This window comes from Jaculus jaculus, chromosome 7 (assembly GCF_020740685.1).
Source record: "Jaculus jaculus isolate mJacJac1 chromosome 7, mJacJac1.mat.Y.cur, whole genome shotgun sequence".
Lineage (NCBI taxonomy): Eukaryota > Metazoa > Chordata > Mammalia > Rodentia > Dipodidae > Jaculus > Jaculus jaculus.
In genome coordinates, this window is record NC_059108.1 from 42,066,294 (window position 1) to 42,089,229 (window position 22,936).

At 44.6% G+C, this 22,936-nt stretch overlaps 1 protein-coding gene across 1 annotated transcript in view; it reads left to right on the forward strand.

Moving 5' to 3' along the window:
• Positions 1-22,936, forward strand: part of LOC101606972 (prolyl endopeptidase) — a 118,144-nt gene that overhangs the window by 7,304 nt on the left and 87,904 nt on the right. Inside the window, exons 3-5 of the mRNA XM_045155234.1 lie at positions 17,662-17,795; positions 19,057-19,187; positions 21,928-22,137. Of these exons, the coding sequence (XP_045011169.1) occupies positions 17,662-17,795; positions 19,057-19,187; positions 21,928-22,137 (475 nt within the window). The remainder of the gene's footprint in view (positions 1-17,661; positions 17,796-19,056; positions 19,188-21,927; positions 22,138-22,936) is intronic.

The window sequence follows — 22,936 nt, forward strand, 5'->3', positions numbered from 1 at the left end:
CACAGTGATCCTCCTAACTCTGCCTCTTGAGTGTTAGTTACTAAGTCTTATAACTTGGGTCTCCAATCTCCTGGCTGGAGGAGGTGTCACTGGGGGTGGATCCTGTGATCCAGCTCAAAGGTGTGTTTGGGGGCAGATCTGATTCCAGCCACGGTTTTGCAGACTGGCCTGCACTCTGGTGGACTTTCGTGCTTGCTGCTTTTGGTGTGTGCTGCTGTCGGTTTTCTGTATGGAGGCAGCTTCTTCCGCCATTGCTGGAACCTCCCCAAATCTGAACGCTTCAAATAAATCCCTTCCTCCCCTAAACAGTCTGGTTGAATATTCATCCCAGCATTGTGGAACGGTCTACAACAGTTCATGAAAAGAAGGAGGAACACATGTGCAGTCCTCAGAGGTGGAGCTGTACTGAATATTTTTGTGTCTTGTAGTGACACCAATGAGCCCAGTTTTTGAAATGTGAAAGTATTAGAAAGAAGGGAAAAAAGAAAATGGATCTTACTAGAGAAAGAAGACACAAAGAAAATAAAAGGTCTAATATTTTTTTTTGGCAAAAGATATTGATAACACTGGATTTAAGTTGCTTATTGATCATAATACAACAGTCAAAACTAAGTTGTGACTGTGAGAGCATCCTTCTGTTTTGGAGAAGCTGAGGCAGAAGAATTGTCTGTTGAGGAAAATGAAGCTTTCTTTGCTTTTGGGGAAAAAAATAGGGTCTTTCAAGGGTGCAGCTGATGTCTCACTAGTAAAGCTGCCCTAAATGCTTTGTCCGATGGAAATTTATCCCTCCTTAGGGTGTAACTGGTCATTTACACGTCCTTTAACTGGTTGATTTTCCTTGGGGGACAGTGTTTCTCACACACATCTTCACTTATGTCACCATCTAGAAATTTAAGTATGTTGTTACTACCAGCATATATTTCTCATTAAAAAAAAGGAAAGGTCAGGTGCTTCCCAGGTAGATTTCTAGGCCAGCGCTCAGGTCTGTGTCTTACGGATTCATGTCATCACACCAGCCTGGCCTGTAGCCTGTGTTCTAGCTCTTCTGTGTCTTCTGAGTTCATGTCATTACATCACCAGTGTATTTTCACCTAAGGTCTATAACGTGACTCCTCTGTGCCTTGTGGACCCATGTCACCACACCACTGGTATATCTCAGAGAACTGAATGCAGGTTCCTAAGTCTGCTCAGGTCTGGCAGAAAGCCTCCCCCTACCCCCATGTGTCCCTTGCTAGTGCGATGGGGCTCTTCTGGCTCTAGCCAGGAGAGGAAGGGTATGAAGGCTCCGCTGGGGCATGGTGACATGAGGCAGAGGAGAAAAACGAGGCAGCTGCTGCACAGAGCCAAGCCCAGGGCTTTCTGTTTCCTCCCTCGCCCTGCATTCCTGCAGACGAGGATACTGCCCCCTTGGCGCTTTCTGAGGGTCCTTGCCTTGGCTGACAGTGCTGCATCCTTTCCCTGTCCTAATTCCCTTCAGGAAGGGTAAAGGCTTCCTGGGTGAAGGTGACGGATACTTGTGTTTGTTTTCCTGAGAGGCACGAGTGTAGAGTGGAGGGGTGGCATTTGCCAGTGAGGACCATGCCTCTCTTTGGAGTGGTGAAGCTAGCTATCTGCAGCTATGGCAAGGAGTGTCAGTTGTCTCCTTGCCCTTCTGGGCCGCAGGGAACCTTGAGCATCCAGTGTTGAGCTGAGCTGAGGCAGGGAGTCAGCCTGGGTGTGAGAATGCCAGGCAGCTGCAGTTCCTGTCATGGACAGAAAGCAGCTGGGACAAAAGTGAACTTCCTGGGCATCCCCTAAATAACCATTCCCAGTGACCCAGTGACATGACCTCTTTGCATGAGGTATTGGATTCAGCATGGATTTCTCAAGTCTCCAATGGTGTTTGTCCTAGTAATTTAGTGATGTCACACTGCCCTAGATGCAGTTTGTGTGTCATTGACCACCTGCCTTGCTGTTCTTCACTTGGAGGTGCCCGGCCCTGTCAATTACAGGTCCATTTATTAGTGGATGTCTCGCTGCTAATTAGTAGGTGAAACTTTTCTAAGTAGAGATGCTACAGCTAGTCCTTGATGAGTGGTGATGACCTTCAAGTAGCTCTATTATTTTCCTACTTTACGTGTACTGCAAGGTTAGTATATGCCAGAAACTTTACAGAGAGCTTTGCATGTCCCATGTCATTTAATGATTGGTCTGTAATGTAGATCTTCTTCTTCTGTATTTTACAAGAAAGAAACTGAAATACCGAGTGCCTAAGTAACTTTCCAAGGCCATCGTCTAGTGGGTTCCCAAGAGTGGAGCCCAGATAATCCAGGGAACTGTCAAGTTCACATGAAGAAGTACAGGTTGAAAGGCTATCATGTTGTCATCGTTGTCGGAATTTACTCATGTCTGTGCCAGCTGCTACCCTATGATCAGTTCAGACAGCAGCTGCAGGTGTCAGGAAGCGCCACCTGGGCCTTGCCGCTGTCTCTTCCACACACTTTTCTGTCTTAAGTGGGCTGGTACTGACCTGGACTTACATCTCTTCTGGGTTAAATAGGTTAAATTTCATTCTCTGGTCACAAGTTGTAAGTAGTGTGTTTTCTTTCTCCTTATCTGAGGGGGAAAGGTAGGAAATTGGAACCCTTGCGCCAGGCAGATGCGTAGCAGTGGGCTGTGTCTTCAGCCTCCGCAGGGTGTTTCCTGAGGAGCACAAAAGCAACAGGAGCATTTTCTATGTGGGTCGTCAGCATATCCACACAGGTATGTTAGTCCTGCCTTGTGGGAACAGAAGAATGTTTACCTAGCCTCCACAAAACAGAAAAAAAAAACAACCAAAAAAAAAACACTTGTTACATTTTCAGTAAAAACCAGTCAGATATGAGAAACATTGTAGCTCTTTTTGCACTGAGCTCTGAGATGGGATCAGTAGTCTGTGATTTAATCAAGTATTTAATAATATGAGCTATCCAATTCTGACAGTGCTGGCATTTAAGGCTTTATCCTTTCTTTATAAAAGAATATCAGAGAAGACATGTAACTTGGAAAATTCTCTAAAACCAGAACCGGAGTAGGAGAGTTGAATCAAGTTGTCAGTGCCCTCAGATCCCTATTTTACAGCTATGTTGCAGACTGTAGGTCACCCCTAACTTGGTGAATAGGTATACCTGTACCCCTGACTGGCTGAATCACCTGAAGCAGACCCTACATCGCAGAAAGCAGGCATCAGGTAGAGTAAACTGTAGCCTCACAATACCTGGCTGACCCTTGTGCTCGGCACTCTCCTCACTGCTGTCATGATACCTGGAAGAAACCGTTTCAGGGGAGAAGGATTTGCTTTAGTGCATGGTTTGAGGGGTGCAGACCATGAAGGCATGGCCACAGAACCAGCTCCTGCCCATGGTAGGGGCAGTGGAGGCTGCTTTCGCACATCTTGTTGGATGGAAGCAGAGCTCAGGCTTGGTTATTACTCATAGGCCCAACAGTTCACTTCCTCCATCTAGCCTCAACCTCCTAGAGGCTTCACGAGCTCTTCAAACAGTGCCACCAGCTGGAGAACAAGTGCGTTCAGACACGTGAGTCTATGAGGGACATTACATTCAAACCTCCACAGTGTGTCATGCTGCTGAGCTAGGAGATTACATAAATTGGGCCTGTTAAATGCAGTTTTGACTTGGTGAATTTTAATTATTTATTTAAAATATTTTACTAATTTATTTGAGGGGGGACAGACAGACAGAATGGGCACACCAAGGCCTCTAGCCACTGCAAACTCCAGATGTATGTGCTACCTTGTGCTTCTGGCTTACGTGGCCAGCTCTCCAGCCCTGGCATGGTCTATTTTAAACTTATTATGCATTGTTGGGTTATAACTAAGGTCCAGAGCTTCTGCAAACTTTTGTGTTCAAGACCTAGTTGACAGATTGTGTGACTTCTAGAAGTTAGTGAGTCTTGTCCTGTGGGAGCTGTGGATACTCATAGATCCTGGCAAGAGAAATCCCCTACCCTTGGCCCTGCATCCTTGCTGGGACTGACCTGCTTTCTTTTCACCTGGGAGGCATTGCAGCTCGCTGGTGGCAAAGTAGATTTGTGTTTATGTGAGCTGTCAGCATCCTCACTGCACCTGCCCTGATAGTAACAACCTCTTCTTTCTATTTCTCTGGCTGTTTTGTAGCCCTGGGGTCTAAGCAAGGTCCCTGTAACGTCAACCTCCTCATCTTGGAGGTAGCCTGTTACACTTGCTGGCCAGGAGCTGTGACAGGACAGAAATCCTTCCATCTTGCAGGGTGAGAAACCTGGAAACCCAATTATCGCCGGCACATTTAAGTAATCTTAGGCTCCTGTGTAGATGCCAGTAGTGCCTCAGAGGTTGTCAGTGGAGAGCAAAGCTTAAGGAGACCAGTGCCTGCTTTCCAGTCCCTTCCTGTGGGTGCAAACCCTGTCCTGGGCATGCGTCCCAAAGCTTCTACGGAAGGCTTTTCGTTGCCTTCACAGAATTTAGCTAGGTTTTCCTTCTGAATTGCAGGTTTTTCACACAAAAATTATACATTCTCGGCATTGACTCCACCCCCACCAGTGGGATGGTGAAGTGTAAGTGATTTCAATGTTCTCAAGTGTGGTTATTAAACTGGGCCAGGGGCCACCATACAGCTACTGTGTAGCATCCTTTTAGCTGGTACATTGTGAACCCCACCCGCAAAGCAGGCCTGTGAAGTGCATTTCCACCCATCCAGTAATGTCTCATGTAAGGACCGATGGAGAATGATAGTGCATGTTGACCTAATCTAGTGGAGACAGGAATTGCTTTAGGTAAACCTATTACCACATATCATTGCAGTCTTCATACTTTTGTGTCGTTACCTCCTGTGGGAATGTTTAGCCTTTGTACGGTTTAAAAACATACTTTCCATAAATCCACACTTGAAATATGTATTAAAGTAAAAAATCCTTTTGATCTCTGAATGGGATAGTTGGCATAGATATGAGGAACTTGCTGGTATCCGGCCACTCCCTTCTTCCAAGTTCATTTTCTGCCCTCCATCTTACTTTCTGTACTTGGTTTTTGTGTGTGTGTGTGTTTTTTTTTTTTTTTTAATATAGAGGTTGATTCTGGCCAAATTAGGCAAATAGGACATTTATAGCAAGGATGTGAGTGCAGCCCCAGCGCCAAGGTCATTTTGGAGCAGGCAGCCACCAGATGGTTCTCAGGTAGGCCTTCCCACTTGACACCCACCACTGCTTAGTGGGGCTTTTAGTCATTCAGCCAGAGCTCTGCCCCTTGTTCAAGTGACCCTGTCCCCAGACAGGGAGTTTTGGTCAGCCAGACTTCAGACATGTGCTTGTCCTCTGGCACCACTGTGGAGACAGAGACATGCTTTGATAAGAGGCTCAGGACCCACTGGCTCCTGTAGTGGCCAGACTGCTGCTTAGACTGTCCACTGAGGAAGGGGGAGCGTAGATGCTGCCTGACCCCATGGCCATGAAGCGGTGGCCTCATTTGTCTCCTCTTTATGTAATCTAGTCCCTTCCCTCTGTCTTTTTTAGAAAAAGTGTTTTATGTATTTATTTGAGAGAGAGAATGAGCACACCAGGGCCTACAGCCATTGCAAACAAACAGATGCATGTACCACTTTGTGCATCAGTCTTGCTTATGTGGGTACTAGGGAATCAAACCTGTGTCCTTAGGTTTCGCAGGCAAGCGTCTTAACTGCTAAGCCATCTCTCCAGCTCCCCGTCTTTATACCAGATGTTAGGTAAAATACTCTGTGGTGTAGTGCGTTCCGGTATGGAATGTGCACCTTGCTTTTGAGCTGTTAGAAGGAGGCTGAGCTGCATCTTAAGTATATATATATTTTTTTTTTTTAAATATTTTTTGTTCATTTTTTATTTATTTATTTGAGAGCGACAGACACAGAGAGAAAGACAGATAGAGGGAGAGAGAGAATGGGCGCGCCAGGGCTTCCAGCCTCTGCAAACGAACTCCAGACGCGTGCGCCCCCTTGTGCATCTGGCTAACGTGGGACCTGGGGAACCGAGCCTCGAACCAGGGTCCTTAGGCTTCATAGGCAAGTGCTTAACCGCTAAGCCATCTCTCCAGCCCATCTTAAGTATAGTTTTGTTACCATCAAGGAACACTGTACTGCAGGAAAGTTGACCTTTAACCACTTTTTTTCCTTAAGCCATAAAAAGTATGTTGGTACATTTAACATTTGATATTTTCCCTGTAGCTAGTTAGTATTCAACTTTGATTTCAACTATCTACAGTTTTCCTATGAGAAATTAGGTAACAGCTGGGGCTGGGGTAGAGCATGTGCTTGGCATGTCAACCCTTAGCTCCTGCTCGAGATAAAAGAAGAATTAACAAGTCAAGAGTAAAGCTAATTGACTTGCTTAACCTTTTTATTTCCAGTTGTCTAAAATCCATTTGCCATCTATCCTTCCATGTCCAAGGGTCACACCCTCACTGGGAGCATTCACTGGGGACAGCTGTTAAAAGTACAAAAGCCCAAGCTGTACTTCTGAAGCATCTGGTTGCTGTTGCGATGGATCTCTGTTACTGTTCCCAAGATCCAGGATGTGGGAAAACAGACACTGAGGACGCTAACACATGATTAGAAAATGATGATGGTACCTTTGACTTCCACAGGTCCCACTTAAGGAACTGAAGCTCTACCCATGAGCTTAGTCATTTATAACATCTTTGTAAACTAGAGTGTGTGTGGGTCTGGTTTTTCTGGTTGGGGGAAGCCCGGGCATAGATCATAAAAAGACTTCTGGGATTCTTGTGGGCGAAGTTTGAACTCCCACTATTTAATCACATGGGGATCCTCTGGGGCTACGCTTCTGCCACATGAAATCTCCCTTTCTTTTGTGCCAGCACCACTCTTTTTCAGGCGTGCATCTAGAGATCTAGCATTGGATCTCTACCTTCCTGCCTGTCTCCCTTCTTCCAGATTCTTGTCATTCCATTCCTTCTCCCTAGCCACTCAGGGAGGCCCTCAGAGATCTTGGAACCTGCTTATTCTCAGAAAGGTGGTTATATATAATCATTAAATGAGCAACTTCAGAGGAAAAAAGAAGGTTGAATTCTAGTTCTGCTATTTTACCAGATGTATGATCATGTTTTTAGTCTCTCTAAAGTTTCAATTTTCTTGGCTTGTCACTTAAAGGAAAAAAAAAAACACTTCATGCAGTTGTGGTAAAATTAATAATGGTTTTGAACCATTCATCAGAGTCACAGGCACACAGTGAGTGCTTCACGAATACTCACTGTTGTGCTTACCAGCGAACTGTTTAAATAAACAGAACTATTTAAGTCATCTGCTTCTTGTAATTCCAAAGACCTCTCATCTTTAGAGCTTTGTGGGACACATTTTTATATTACAACTACTTCTTGAGCTTTTCCCTTATTGTCTGTCATGATTATTGCCCTGTTCAGAGCTTTTTGGGGGCTCAATTTTAATCATCTGTAGTTCTTAGAAAGTGTCCATTTCACTGTGTTTTTTGAGCCTTTTGGCATGGAATTAAGTACAATACTCTCATACAATTTTACTCTCTGTCTGAAGTATTTTTTTGTCACTTCTAATTTTGAGTCCTGGCCACTTCTCTCCCCTTTTCTTGATTAGTGCAGCCAGAGTTTTGGCTGAATATACTATACCCCTTGCGCACTTTTTTTTTTTTTATAACAAAAGAAGCAGTTCTGTGACATGCAAGTTCTTTTAAGTTTTCTAGTTCATTCTTTTCTTTTGTGTGTGTGTGATGTGTATGCTTATATGTATGCGTATACAGGCTGTATGCACATGCCGGTAGAGATCAGAGGGGAGCATCAGCTGTCTATAGTCTCTCCCTCAACCCAGAGCTGCAGTCCCTCAGTGATTCTCGGTTCTTCGTTCCCCTCAGACTGGAGTTTCAAATGTGTGTAGTCATGCCCAGACTTTTATTTGGCATCTGGGTATTGGAACTTGGCAATCTGTGGTCCCAAAGGCCCTCATGCATAAGTGGCAACTGCTTTTAACTGCTGAACTATCTCCAGCTTGTTTCTTTTTTTGGGGGTGTGGGGTGTGGGGTAGGGTCTTTTGCTGTAGCCCAAGCTGACCTGGAATTCACTATGTAGTCTCAGGCTGGCTTCAGACTCACAACCTTTTTGATTTGAATGCTTAGTTTAATGCTTGATTTAATAGTTTTTCATTTTAATGATAAGCCACCTTAGCACAGATAGGGTTTTTTTTTTGTTTGTTTGTTTTGTTTTAGGGTTCCCAGTGAGCTCTATAGTAAGATCTGATTGATTAGCCTCTCCTATTTCTGATAGTCCATCCTCACCTTGCTCAGCAAACCATGTACTCCTCAGACAACTGTATCCATCAGGCCTTATGATTAGCAGTGCCTCAAACCTGACAAAGCAGATCATAGAGAGAGGGGTTCACATTACTGGAGTCAGAGTGTTGTGTGTTCAACACTCTATGCCCAGCCTGGTCTAAGAGTGCACATGGCATTTCTAGGAATCTGTCTCTGTCTCTTAGTCATCTGCTTTCTAGCTGTCTCTTATGTGAACAGGAGAGATAGGTCTGGTCTCTGGTTTTGACAAGTCTTTCCAGCCCCATGTGTCCCAAGATGAGGTTAAGATCTGCCAATGTCAACCTCTGTCCCTGAGAAAGTATCTGATTGTTTTCCTTTGTAGACAAGAATTGATAGAAACCTGGTAGAAATAAGTAGGATTTATTTATATGAAGCTCATGGGAAGGAGTTAGCACAGAATGCAGACAGTGTTATCTGTAGCAGACATGATTTATGCAGGTGCCAGCAGTGGGACCAGGGTGATCAGTGTGAATGTGCAGTTATAGATGATAAGGTTTGGGGAAAGAGGGTTGATCTCAAACTCTGAAGGCACACATGTAACGTTTCAAACCAGGAGTTTACAGAGTCCTTCTCCTGGGCATAGTGAGTGCACTGCACTTCAGAACATATCCCAGCAAGCATGCTCAGTCTCATGCCTGTCCCTGTGCACTCCTGAGTTCAGCGCCTGGGACTAGAGTAGGTGTGCTCTGCTGATATGTGTGGGATTATGCAGCCAGCCTTCTAGCAGCTACAGCCTCATCCTATGTGGATTTCCCTCTGGCCCTGTGTTCTAGAAGATGCTTTGTTTGGCCAGCAGAGGTCAGGCACCCTCTCAAAAGTCATTTCTTTGGCCACATTCTATGAACTCTAATGTAGAATAGTCTTGTTTTTCTTATTCTCCAATTATCACCCATTGACAGAGTTATTCATGAGCAGATTGCTTTGTCTCATTTTTCTATGTTTGAGTATTTAGTTAGGCTTGAATTTTGTTAAGTCTTCACCATACTTGAGCCTCAGAACCAAAAGAGGTTAAAATTTGAGCTTTGGTGCTAATATTGAGAATGGTGCTAAAGGTAAGGTAAGAATTTCTCTTTCCTTTCCCTTTGACTGACAGTAATTAGCTCCAGTGAAGAAATGAGCTGATGTACTCATTTAGTGACAGGCAGAAAAGGTGGAAAGAGGCCTGACTGGGCTTCTAGAAGGCCTTGCCTAGCCTATTGACCAAGAGCTTTTAGGAGGTCTCACCTAGACTGTTGACCATGAACTCTCTTAACCTGAGAGAAATTGAGCCCATGTGAACAAGTTTTCTTGGGTTTAAGGTTTCTTTGTTGTCTCATAAAATACTCATTTTTGTTCATATTCAATAACTAATGCAGAATAAAAAAGACATTTTGAAAATGGATTCATCAGACTATCCTAGAAAGTTCATTGTCCATTCCTTTGCAGCTTTAATTTCTAGATGTGTTTCCTAGAGAGAAATGCATTTCTTTTTCTGCTTGGCACAGTCTTCTTCCAGTCTCTTTGCCAGCCCTACCCTTCTGGCCCTAAGTGTGTGCCATCACTTGACTGTTTTGCATTTTATTACCCCTGGAAAAGAGTGATTTATTTGGAGGCCACCTGAAATTTCAAATGAATGAGTAGTTTTAGATTATTTATTTAAAGTTCTTTATGATTTAACACAAATGACCAATATTAGTATTACAAAGAATGACGCATTTGAAAGCACCCTGCTTTTTTTTTTTTTCTTGTAGTATCCCTGCCCTTGGACAGTGGCATCTGAGTTTGCTAAAGTAAGAGGTGACCTAGGTGTGCTGACCCCAATACCTTCCCCAACACTCAGCTCTTCACTGAGGCCCCGTTGCAGCTTCCTTCCAGGCCTTGCTAGATACTAGCAACTTCCTCTAAAAGCCTCTGATATTTGCAAATTTAATCAGATTTACATGTTGCAATTGCCACTGAATATCTGCAGGTCCCTTAGGTAAAATGGTGTAGTATATACACATAACCTTCACATCCTCCATTTCCTTTACAGTCTCTATTATGTAATTACATAGTACAACTATTAGAAAGTAGTTTACATGTACTACCTAACCAGCAATGTACAAGTAGATACATATACCTAACAGTGGTGTTTTACTAGTTTACGTATAATACCTAGTGTAGCAGTGTGTAAATAGTTCAGCGGTGTGTGAGTTGCTCACGTACGACACCGAGCGCAGAGTGTGTAAGTAGTGTCCACACATGACCTAGTTCAGCGGTGTGTGAGTTGTTCCCGTATGACACCGAATGCAGAGTGAGTAAGTAGTGTACACACATTACCTGGTTCTGGGGTGTGTGAGTTGTTCACATACGACACTGAGCACAGAGTGTGTAAGTAGTGTACACACATCACCTACTTCAGCAGTGTGTGAGTTGTTCACGTACAACTCCGAGCGCAGTGTGTAAGTAGTGTACACACATGATCTAGTTCTGCGGTTTGTGAGTTGTTCACGTACAACACCGAGCGCAGAGTGTGTAAGTAGTGTACACACATGATCTAGTTCTGCAGTTTGTGAGTTGTTCACGTACAACTCCGAGCGCAGAGTGTGTAAGTAGTGGACACACATCACCTAGTTCAGCGGTGTGTGAGTTGTTCACATACGACACCGAGTGCAGTGTGTAGGTAGTGTCCACACATGACTAGTTCAGCAGTGTGTGAGTTGTTCACGTACGACACCGAGCGCAGAGTGTGTAAGTAGTGGACACACATTACCTAGTTCAGCGGTGTGTGAGTTGTTCACGTATGACACCGAGCGCAGAGTGTGTAAGTAGTGGACACACATTACCTAGTTCAGCGGTGTGTGAGTTGTTCACGTATGACACCGAGCCCAGAGTGTGTAAGTAGTGGACACACATTACCTAGTTCAGCGGTGTGTGAGTTGTTCATGTTCGACACCGAGCGCAGAGTGAGTAAGTACTTGTTACACTCTGTTGCTTTGCTGTTGCTGACAAGGAGGAACAGTTTCTACTTGTTATGTACAGGTGTAAGAGCTCCCGAATATTTCTGACGTGCTGTTTGCAGAGTGGGAGTGAACATATGGAGGGCAGGTGTATTCAACAGGATTCCTCCAAGTGTGTGCAAGTTAGACAGCACTGACCCTCCAGCGTTGTGGTGACAGCGTTCCCGCAGAGGCCGCTGCTCTTCCCGCCCTGCAGGTCTTCTGACCATGGTCCTCGTAGGTTCATCTCCTTTGTTCTGCAGCAGCATTTATCCTCATGCCCAGTTCATCTCGCTAGGCTGTGCTGCCCATCATGCTGTTTTGTATAAATATGTAGGTAGTGAGTCACTGTGTGCATCGTGGTAATTCATTATGTAAGAATTAGAAAGAGCTTGAATATTTCTTTTTTTAGTGAACCATATTTTTTATTTACACTTTTGTTTGGAAAGACCAACTTAGAATGTATAATTCACATGTAGTGCATCAGTGAGTAGACCACATCTGTATTCCAAAAATAGATCTGTCAGAAGTAACAAACCCATCAGTAGCGAATCCTGTCTGTTCTGTAAGCATGAAAGCATTTTACTTGACAGTGACACGTGCTTCTATTTCTAATGTGCAGTGTATGCTCATCTCTGTATACATTGTGAAATGGCTAAATTGGGACATTTAGCATATACATACTTAATATTTCGGGATATGAAAATGCTTAAAATCTACTCTCTGAGAAGTTTTCAGATGTATAGTGTGTTCACTCTAGTCACAGTGATGCACAATAGGTTCTAACAGGTTTCCTCCTAACTGACATGTTGTGCCTTTAGATCAACATCTCCCCAGTAACAACACTTCCTGTCTGTCCCCTATACCACCCCAAACCCTGGCAGTTTTCTCTTAGTATCTTTGGGCTTAACTCTTTGGATTCTGTATTGCAAATGAGATGTTGAGGTATTTGTCTTTTTATGGCTTACCTTATCACCTTGAGCCTTTCTGTACTAAGTCCATTGCATGTTAGGACAATTCAAAAGCCTTCTTTTGAAGACAAGGGTAAAATGACTCCGGCTTCCAAATGCAGCTGCTCCTTATCCAGGTAGCTGTGCTGTTTGTTTATTTTAAACCCTTGAATCCTTATCATAAGTTCTAATCTAACCTTGCACCAAAGCAAGGTCTTCATCTGTCTGTCTCTCAGTTGTATAGCCCAGTTCAACCTTGAACTCATGACCCACTTGCCTCAGCCTCACATACTGGGAGTACAGGTGTGGCCCTGTGTACCTGGCCTGTGATTTGCTATGTGCTTTCTGTCTTTCTTTTTTAATTTATTTATGAGAGAGAAAGAGGCAAAGAAAGAGAATGAAAATGGGCATACCAGGGCCTCTAGCCACTGCAAATGAACTCCAGATGTATGTGCTACTTTGTGCATCTGGCTTTATGTGGATACTGGGGAATCAAACTCAGGTCCTTAGGCTTGCAGGCAAACACCTTAACTGCTAAGCCATCTTTCCAGCCCCTGCTTTGAGCTTTCTTATAACCAAACAGATGTGATATGCATGGGATGTCTTGGTTTTGGGTACTTACACTTTGCTAAGAAGGTGTGTTTAGATTCATCTACATATTTGAAAATACAGATTGCTGATCCCTGCTATAGGCTCAGTTGCATATACTAGTAATGGGCTTTCATACTTCTGTTATTTTACTCCGGAGGTGGAAACTCTGAGAAGCAAAGAATTTTAATCCCCTTTGACCCATTCTATATTACCTTGTGATTCTTCCACCCCATCCCCACTTTATCCTTATCCCTGTTCTTTTCTTCCCCCAAATTTGTTCTGTTTTTTAGACCACTGATTTGACATGTTCGGGCAGGGCCCTCTAGAACATCCATTAACACTGCAGGCTGATGTGCACAGTGCCCACTTTGTCTGCAGTTCACTGTGCCCTGGGTGTCCGTGCCCCTTAGGAAACCAGCCTTCCCACACGGCCTTGTCTCTCACCGGGACCTCTGTCTCCTGTCTGGCTTCTCTTTCCACTTTGGCATTTCTCTAGACTGTTCTTCACCAAAGTAAGGTGATGCTTTAGAACGAAGATGACCTGTCCTTACCTACGTGTGGTTTATTCACACTTCATTGAACTGATCTGTCATCCCCTGCCCCAGGTGTTCCATCCTCAGCATCTTCCTCTCCTGCCCACTCCTGGCTTTTCCCTCTGCCTAGAGTCTCTCAGCTCTACCTTGCCTGGCTGCTCCCTGCAGCTCTCCGCCTCAGCTGAGGACACCTCTCCCCAGATGCTATCTGCCCATCTGTTTCAGGAAGTGCCTTCCTCCCAGCATACCCAAAGTTTGTGACAAAAGACTGGTTTGTAGATTTCCAAACTGTTGTGGGTTGGTGGTATTATAAGGTCTAACAGAGATGTCCCAGTAATGTCAAATAGCGATAAAGGTCTTCCACACTGTGAGTGCCCTTGTGTCGTTTGTGAGCGGACAGTTGTGGGGGGTTCAGCCCTGGTCTGTAGTTGTTCCCCTGAACAGCAGTGTTGATCACCCTGCATATGTCCTTGGAACTCACCACTTTGTACTTGTTTTTGTCCCCCCAAAAGCATTTGTGCCTTGTGGCCCATCAGCCATCCCTCCATAATGCCACATCAGTGATCACTTGTCGTTTATTCTGGGAAAAGCTATGTGGATGTCCCAGTTTCCTGATGGGTCTGGCCTTCCTGGCCCAGTGCAAGGAGGAGAAAATCAGGGAGGCCCGGGCTGCCCATCCCTCCTCCTTCGGGGTCCTCCTCGTCTCCGCATGTGGTAGCCCGGGCTGCCCATCCCTCCTCCTTCGGGGTACTCCTCGTCTCCGCATGTGGTAGCCCGGGCTGCCCATCCCTCCTCCTTCGGGGTCCTCCTCATCTCCGCATGTGGTAGCCCAGGCTGCCCATCCCTCGTCCTTCGGGGGTCCTCCTCGTCTCCGCATGTGGTAGCCTGGGCTTCCCATCCCTCGTCCTTCGGGGTTCACCTTGTCTTCGCATGTGGTAGCCCGGGCTGCCCATCCCTCCTCCTTCGGGGTCCTCCTCGTCTCCGCATGTGGTAGCCCGGGCTGCCCATCCCTCCTCCTTTGGGGTCCTCTTCGTCTCCGCATGTGGTAGCCCGGGCTGCCCATCCCTCCTCCTTCGGGGGTCCTCCTCGTCTCCGCATGTGGTAGCCCGGGCTGCCCATCCCTCCTCCTTCGGGGTACTCCTCGTCTCCGCATGTGGTAGCCCGGGCTTCCCATTTCTCCGCCTTCGGGGGTCCTCCTCATCTCCGCATGTGGTAGCCCGGGCTGCCCATCCCTCCTCCTTCGGGGTCCTCCTTGTCTCCGCATGTGGTAGCCCGGACTGCCCATCCCTCCTCCTTTGGGGTCCTCCTCGTCTCCGCATGTGGTAGCCCGGGCTGCCCATCCCTCCTCCTTTGGGGTCCTCCTCGTCTCCGCATGTGTAGCCCGGGCTGCCCATCCCTCCTCCTTCGGGGGTCCTCCTCGTCTCCGTATGTTGTAGCCCGGGCTGCCCATCCCTCCTCCTTTGGGGTCCTCCTCGTCTCCGCATGTGTAGCCCGGGCTGCCCATCCCTCCTCCTTCCGGGGTCCTCCTCGTCTCCGTATGTTGTAGCCCGGGCTGCCCATCCCTCCTCCTTCGGGGTCCTCCTTGTCCCTGCATGTGGTAGCCCGGGCTGCCCATCCCTCCTCCTTTGCAGGTCCTCCTCGTCTCCGCATGTAGTACGGGCACTGTCTCTGTTGCTGGGATGCAGGGGTTCTTTGCTCATAATATTGCTAGCATGCTGCGTGACCTTGACCGGATGGCTCTAACACCATATTCTCCTTTCTCTCTGTCTCTGCGGAGGCAGGCATGGTGTTTCTTCCATCCTAAAGTGAGCTCATCCTCCTGGACATGCTTTGTGAGCTCCAGTCCTCTGCCTTTCTGTGACTCCTCTGATGCACCAGATTTTTTTTAAAAATAAAAAGTTATTTATTAGAGAGAATGAATAGGCCTCTTGCTACTGCAAATGGATGCCAGATACATGTTTCACTTTGTACATCTGGCTTTATGTGGGTATTGAAGGATTGAACCCTGGCCAGCAGGCTTTGCAATCAAGTGCTTTTAACTGCTAAGCCATCTTCCCAGTCCGAGATGCATCATTTTTATAACTGAAAGCAATAGCCAGTTACATCCTTCGCATTCTTGGGTGAGATGGGGTTAGCCTACTTCCCTGTGCACTGCATGATGATGAATATGTTAGGATTAACAATGCACATAGCTGGCTCCTTTAGCCCCAACTCTTCTTTCTTTTTCTTACAATAACAGCAGTCAAAGGTAGGCCTCATAAATGCTAGGCAAACAGTTTGCCACTTGGCCACATCCCCAGCTCATCTACCCCCAATTCTTTAAAAATATAAAAACTGGGCTGGAGCGATGGCTTAGAGATTAAGGCACTTCCCATAAAGCCTAAGGACCCTCCCCAGTACCCACGTGAGCCAGATGTACAAGGTGGCACATGTCTGGAGTTCATTTGCAGTGAGTAGAGGCTCTGGCATGTTCATTCTCTTTACTGGCTTCTTTCTCTCCCTAATAAATAAGTAAATATTAAAAATATAGGGGCTGGAGAGATGGCTTAGCGGTTAAGGTGTTTGCCTGCAAAGCCTAAGGATCCCAGTTCATCTCTCCAGGACCCACGTAAGCCAGATTCACAAGGGGTGCATGTGTCTGGAGTTCATTTGCAGTGGCCAGAGGACCTGGTGCGGTACACCCATTCTCTCTCTCTCTCTCTGCTTCTATCTCTCAAATAAATAAATAAATATATATTTTTAAAAATGGATGTAAACTTTTCCTTATTCAGGGACCTTCAGAAAGCAGACAAGGCAAAGTCTAACAGCCCCTTGTACTAAACAACTGAGAAATACAGTTTTGTGGGATTCAATCTTATTTGCTGTTTGAGTAAAATGTGACCCATCATGGGTTTATTTTTCTTGCATTTGCCCTCTTAAAAAATGTTAATCACTATATTCATGCACTACGTTCTTCTTCAATAAATATTAATGAGTTTTGAAAGCACTTAAAAGACAATTTTGAGAGCTGGAGAGATGGCTTAGTGGTTAAGTGCTTGCCTGTGAAGCCTAAGGACCCTGGTTCGAGGCTTGATTCCCCAGGACCCACGTTAGCCAGATGAACAAGGGGTTGCACATGTCTGGAGTTCATTTGCAGTGGCCGGAGGCCCCGGCACACCCAATGTCTGTCTGTCTGTCTCTCTCTCTCTCTCTGCCTCTTTCTCTGTCGGTCACTTTCAAATAAATAAATAAAAATAAACATTTTTTTTTTAAAAGACAATTTTGAGCCTGGATGGACTGTGAGTGCTTGAGACTGCATCTGGAAGTGGGTTCATATGCATGTGCTTGAGGCCAGAGGTGGATGTCAAGTCCTACTTGAGCACTCCTCACCTTACTCTTTGAGGCAGTGCCTCTCAGAACTAGAGCTCACGATTCAGTTCAACTATGTAAATCAGTGAGTCCTTTGCACCCTCTGCTTCTGCCTCCCCAGCGCCGGCATTAATAGCGCACACCACCTCATGCTTACTCAGCACGCACTTTCTTCAGAGCCATTCCTGACCCTTCTCTTGCTTTTCCTATGCACTGTTATTGTTGACTTTCTTACTTGGTGCTGCTCCTTTTTTTTTTTTCCCCCCAGATAGTTTTTAATTGCAAATTTTAGAAATGTTCTCTGATTGGAATTGACATGGTGGTAGGTTTTAAACCATTAAGACAAAACAGATTTGGTGAGCTAGTCTCTCTGATTTTCTCTGTTTAAATATGACCTCCTTGGAACTTGACACTTGCTCAGTGAGTTGCCTAGAACCTTGGGGTCTTGTAAGTGTGGATTATGAACAGTACACATGACCTGAACCGCAGGCAGAATTTTGTGAGAGGAGTCTAGATTCAGAAACCAGTCCTTCCACTCCCCAGCTGATTGATAGGGGCACCTTCTTAGCTACTTAGAAATTCAGTTTTCTAATAAGTAAAGTTGGCCTAATGAAAGAACCTTCTGGAAATGACTGTTGTGGAATTTTTAATGAGTCAGTACTTGCTTTGTAGGCATTAGATGAGCTAGTGTCCTGTGAGGGTCACTTACTCGTTATCAGTGGAAAGTCACTTTTTGTTTTGTTTGATTTTAGAACATTTCCACTTGGTAGCCCAAGCTGGCTTGAAACTTCCCATGTAACCTTGGGTAGCTTTGTACTCATTGCAGACCACCTGCCTCATGTTTAGCTTCAAAAATTATGCTTTTGCTTAAAAAAATACTATTGGATAGTGTTCCATACGGAAAATTTACATTTCACATAGTTAGTATACCGTCCCCTTTCTTGGCAGGCTTTTGTGGAGGCCCAGAACAAGATTACTGTGCCATTCCTGGAGCAGTGTCCCATCCGAGGCTTGTACAAGGAGAGGATGACTGAGCTGTACGACTACCCCAAGTACAGCTGCCATTTCAAGAAAGGAAAGCGGTACGTGAAATTGCTGGCATGTCATTTTCTTTTCTTTTCCAGGTAGATGCTTTCTTCAGTTACAAAGTACATCATCAAATAATGTACCAGTTTATAAAATAGTTTTGTCATAAAAGGAAGTAATTGCTGTGCTTGGCTGTGAGGATATTTTTGTCCTACTAGCTGTTGTCCAAGTTTAATTTTTTTTTTTTTTTTTTTTTTTTTTGGTTTTTCGAGGCAGGGTCTCACTCTAGCCCAGGTTGACCTGAAATCCACTATGTCATCTCAGGGTGGCTTCAAACTCACGGTGATTCTCCTACCTCTGCCTCCCAAGTGCTGCGATTAAAGGTATGAGCCACCACGCCTGGCTCCAAGCTTAATTTTTAAAAAATGTAATGAAAGTAGATGATAGGAAATCGTTTTCTTGTGGTTAGGAATGGGTGAGATTGGATGATTGGTAAACAGCAAGGACAACTTATTTCCCTCTCAATTATCTTTGGCTTATAGAACTTAAAAACATTTTGTTATATGTGTTCCTTCTAAGAAGGCTCCACAAAGTATAGTCTGAATCCAGCCCTTCTGTTCCTCTGTTTTCAATACCCACTTACACAGATTTTCTTGTTCTGTTTTAAAATCGTTTTGGATCAACCATCACAAATGTATTTTAGTTGTATTCCTAGGCCCTCCCTTCCCCACTCAGATGTCAGCAGAGCAGAGTCTGTGAGCCAAACTCTGTTGGCAACCTGTTTTCAGAAGTCTTAACTAGAACGAAGCCGGGCCTAGTTGTTAGCTACTAGTCATCACTGCTTTTGTGACACAACTGTGAGCTGAGAATAGTGACAGACTGCATGAGCCATGAAGCCTCAAATCCATGCAGTCTGGCCCTTCACAGGAAAAGTGGCCTAGCCTGCAGCCTAGCTGCGGAAGCAAACCAGATTTTCATTTTAGAAATCTGCTTTTTTCTCCTCCTCCTCCTCTTTTTTTTTTTTTTTAACGAAGATACTGCTTTTTTTGAATAGCAGTCTTATTTTAGCAAATAACTAATTGTCTCTGTTTAGCTAATGTGCCATCTTACAATGAGTTATTTGCATACAGAGATCAGCTCACTAGCATGTTCTAGGTGTAGAAGTTGGAAGGACTTTTGCTCGTGTCCATGTTGTGGCCTGATGGCCCCTGTTTCTTCTGTGTTTTATTTTGAAATTTGCCTTTTGCTTTAATATATTTGGCTTACGCCATAACTAGTAAAAACACCACAGCTAAATAAAGCGTTTTTGTCCCCTAGGTATTTTTATTTTTACAATACAGGTTTACAGAACCAACGAGTATTATATGTGCAAGACTCCTTAGAAGGCGAGGCCAGAGTATTCCTTGACCCCAACGTTCTTTCGGATGATGGCACCGTGGCCCTCCGAGGTGAGTACTGCACCCAAGACCTCGGAGCCCCCAAGTTCTGAGATGCTAGGCTGGGTATGGACCATATTGCAGAGCAGATGCATGTGTAATATTAGGAAAGCTAGCTTTGGCACAGTCTGTTTACAACACAGGAATAGTCACATTCATCCTTCTACTCTGATGGCATGAAACAGAACTGGAGAATAATTCACACTGGCCCTAAATTAGCTTCTGGAATGTTGAAGTATCATTATCATTTCCTATGACATCTCTGAGGTATATCTGATTGGGAAACGTAACTCTACTTTTGTTAAAGAGAGAGAGAGCTGTATTACGTACAATGTGCTGTACAACAGAAATGAGTATCACCAGGTCTGTTTCCTTGTGAGGGTAGGTGGTCAGAGCATTAATATCTAGTTGGCTATTGATGTTGGAATCAAAAGCAAAAAAAAAAAAAAAAAAAAAAAAAGGGCCCCACAATCTTGTAGAAATTGGACAGCTTTTGTACCCTGACCCTAAAGATGCAGGTCTAAAACCTGAATAAGTAAATTTTTCACACAGTTGCTATCTACTTGCATAAACTCTTTTCCCGGTATAGTCTTCTCCCCCAGGCCATAAAGAAGATGACCCCAAGTTTGGGCAGTAAGCAGAGTTCTAGGGGTAAGGAAGTTGGCTATGGTCAAGTTCTATGGTATAGTCATTGACACTTTATATATTCATAGCATCCTAGATATTTCTAGTGACACTGGCAATGCGTTGTGTTTTGTGGATAATGTGCAAGCATAGCTTTGGTTCACTCTATAGAACTGTGAGATTAGCACAGTGAAGTCCTACAGTCAGTAGAGGGGAGTAACAGCCCCCCCATTCCATCATAGCTATGTGTTGTGGTCAGTTTCTTCTTGCTGCAACAAACATGTAACCAGAAGCAGCTGATGGGAGGAAAAGGTTTATTTTGGTTTACAGACACATGGGGAGCTCCATGATAGTAGGGGAAAACAGTGGCATGAGCAGAGGGTGGACATTACCTCCTGGCCAATATCAGGTGGACAGCAGTAGCAGGAGAGTGCCAAACACTGGCAAGGGGAAGCTGGCTCTAATACCCATAAGCCTGCCCCCAACAATACCCTGCTGCCAGGGGGCTCCAATTCCCAAATTGTCACCAATTGGGGACCTAGCATTCAGAATGCATAAGTTTGTGGGGGACACTTGGATCAAACCATCTCACCATGCAAAGACGTTAATCTAGCATTTCTAGCTCTACTTAGGCAGTCAATGGTCGTCTTTCCCCACTCCCAGAATAGGCTGAGTATGTAAGTGATGATACTGAATCTATATTGAAAATGAGCTTCCAGACACCTTGATAAAGAGTGTATTGACATGAATCTGCGCATGTGGCTTCACCTGGATTTAATGCTCTGGCTCTGTGGCAGTCAGGTGTCCTGTATGGGAATTTATGTCATTTTCCCAGCCATCCAGAAGGGTTCAGTGATAGCAGGATCTTTTTATCTCTCACTACCATGATGAATTCCAACGATTTCTTTAGGGAATATTGCCATTTACAAGGACCCAGTGGGTGCAAAGGTGAGTTAGGTGCAAGAGCTGACCTCACACCATTGAGGTTACTGAGAATAGTATTACAAGAAAGTTAATGTGAGTAAACACTCAAATTCTTTTGTTAATATGTGACGACTTTGCATATATTTTAAGTAAAAAAAGTTACTAATTTCTCCTGGAAGTTTTCTAGTTATGTAGAAATAATCCAAGCACTACAATGCTCTATACAGTAAAGGGAAATTTCTTCACCCCATTACCTTTCAGTCTCACATTCTGCATTAACATACATATGATCGTCATACTGCATAGGACTTACACATGATTAATAAATAGTTTATAAAATTTTAAACTCATTTCCTAGTAATTGAAGTTCATTGTAAAATAGAAAACCTCTGGTAATAATTGAGCTTCGTACAATTTAATTCTACAATAAAGTTTAGCAAACTTCCAAGAAACAGTTGGTGTCTGGGTCTTAATAAGATAATAATAATTATAAAAGCCAGCATGAAACATGTGAATATTTGTCAAGAAACTTTCCACTGGGAGGAGAGCATTGTGTTAGGGTCCTGAGGACTTTACATGGTATGTCAGTGGAAAGAATTACTTTCGGTCACATTTTGAATGTGCACACTGTGAGCCTTCTTTGCAGTCCTTCAGGCTTTATTTATCTGGGATTATTGTAAAAATTAATCCTTGAATGCCAGTAATGCTCTAATAATGAAGCTGTAAAGAGAGATTTCAAATACTTTGGAGCCCATCCCAAAAATTACTGGCTACAATTTAATCCTATTACATGGTTTGTATCATAGTTCAGTCATTACTCTAAAACTCTTTACCCCCTTTATTCTGCTAGAATATAAATAAAATACGCTGCATGAACTCTGCTTGTAGCTGAACATCCTGTTGAATCATAAAAATTTGAAAGTGGAAGCATCTTAGTGGACATACAGTCCAGTTCTTCATTTTTTCAAGGAAGAAAGTATTACGTAGAAGGGTTAGGAACTTTGTCCAAGGTCATAACACTCATTTTCTAGGGACCTGAGCTGAGCCCAGGGTCTGCTCACTCCCTGCTTCCTTTTGCTTCTGTACCCACATCCTGCCTCCACTTCAAGACAGAGAGCTGTGCCAGACAGCGTAGAAGACAGTGGGCAAGGCTAAGGGTAGTACCCCATGCCCGCCATTTGACGATGCCCCTTGTGTCCTGCAGGTTATGCATTCAGTGAAGACGGTGAATATTTTGCTTACGGTCTGAGTGCCAGTGGTTCAGACTGGGTCACAATTAAGTTTATGAAAGTTGATGGTGCCAAAGAGCTTCCTGATGTGCTTGAAAGAGTCAAGTTCACCTGTATGGCCTGGACCCATGATGGCAAGGGAATGTTCTACAACTCATACCCCCAGCAGGATGGAAAGAGTGACGGTATGTGAACACTCCAGGGAAGCACTTGTCCAGAAGAGGTGTGACTTTGGGAGGCTAAATTGATTCCAGCTTGCTTGTTCTGACTAGAGCTAAGTTTTCTCAAAGGGCTTTGTGTCCTTTAGCTTTGCTGTAAAAGGGACTACATCATCAACGTTAGTGGCTTAGGAGAATAGGCATCTATTTTCGCTTATGCATCTGTGGGTTAGCTGGGCAGTTCTTCTGGGCTTGGTGAAGTTCTGTCATGTTTGTGATCAGCCATCAGCTAGCTGGCTGATGTTAGCCTGGCTCTTTCACATGTCTGGAGCCTCACTAGAGACAACTGGATTGTCTCATTTCAGTCCATGTGGCCTCTCATCCTCGCACAGGTAGACCCAGGCTTGTGTACCTGTTAGCTGAGAGGATTCGGAGAGGCCGAACTGGGAAGCACAGCCCTGTTGATGTCTAGGCCTGGTGCCCACACCTAACATGAACTTCACTGCTTTCTGTTGGCCAAAGCAAGTCACAGTGCTAGCGTGGGAAATAGCTTCAGAAGTGGGGCTCTTACTGCAATCATCCCTTCAAAGATGTGTGATATCTCCCAAAGGGGTCAAGGAAAAGCTGGCGTTTTTTGACAGAACCACCTCCTAGTTGGCATTGAGTATTTGCAAGCCTTTCCCACAGGAGCAGGCATGCCTCCTCCTTCAACCAGAAGATGCAGGTCACTTGTTAGTTGAGTTCACCTTGCCTCTATTCTCCCTGGTTCCTTCTGGACACATTGTGTTGCTCTCTTCACTTGTAGAAAGATGTTATTGTATTCAAA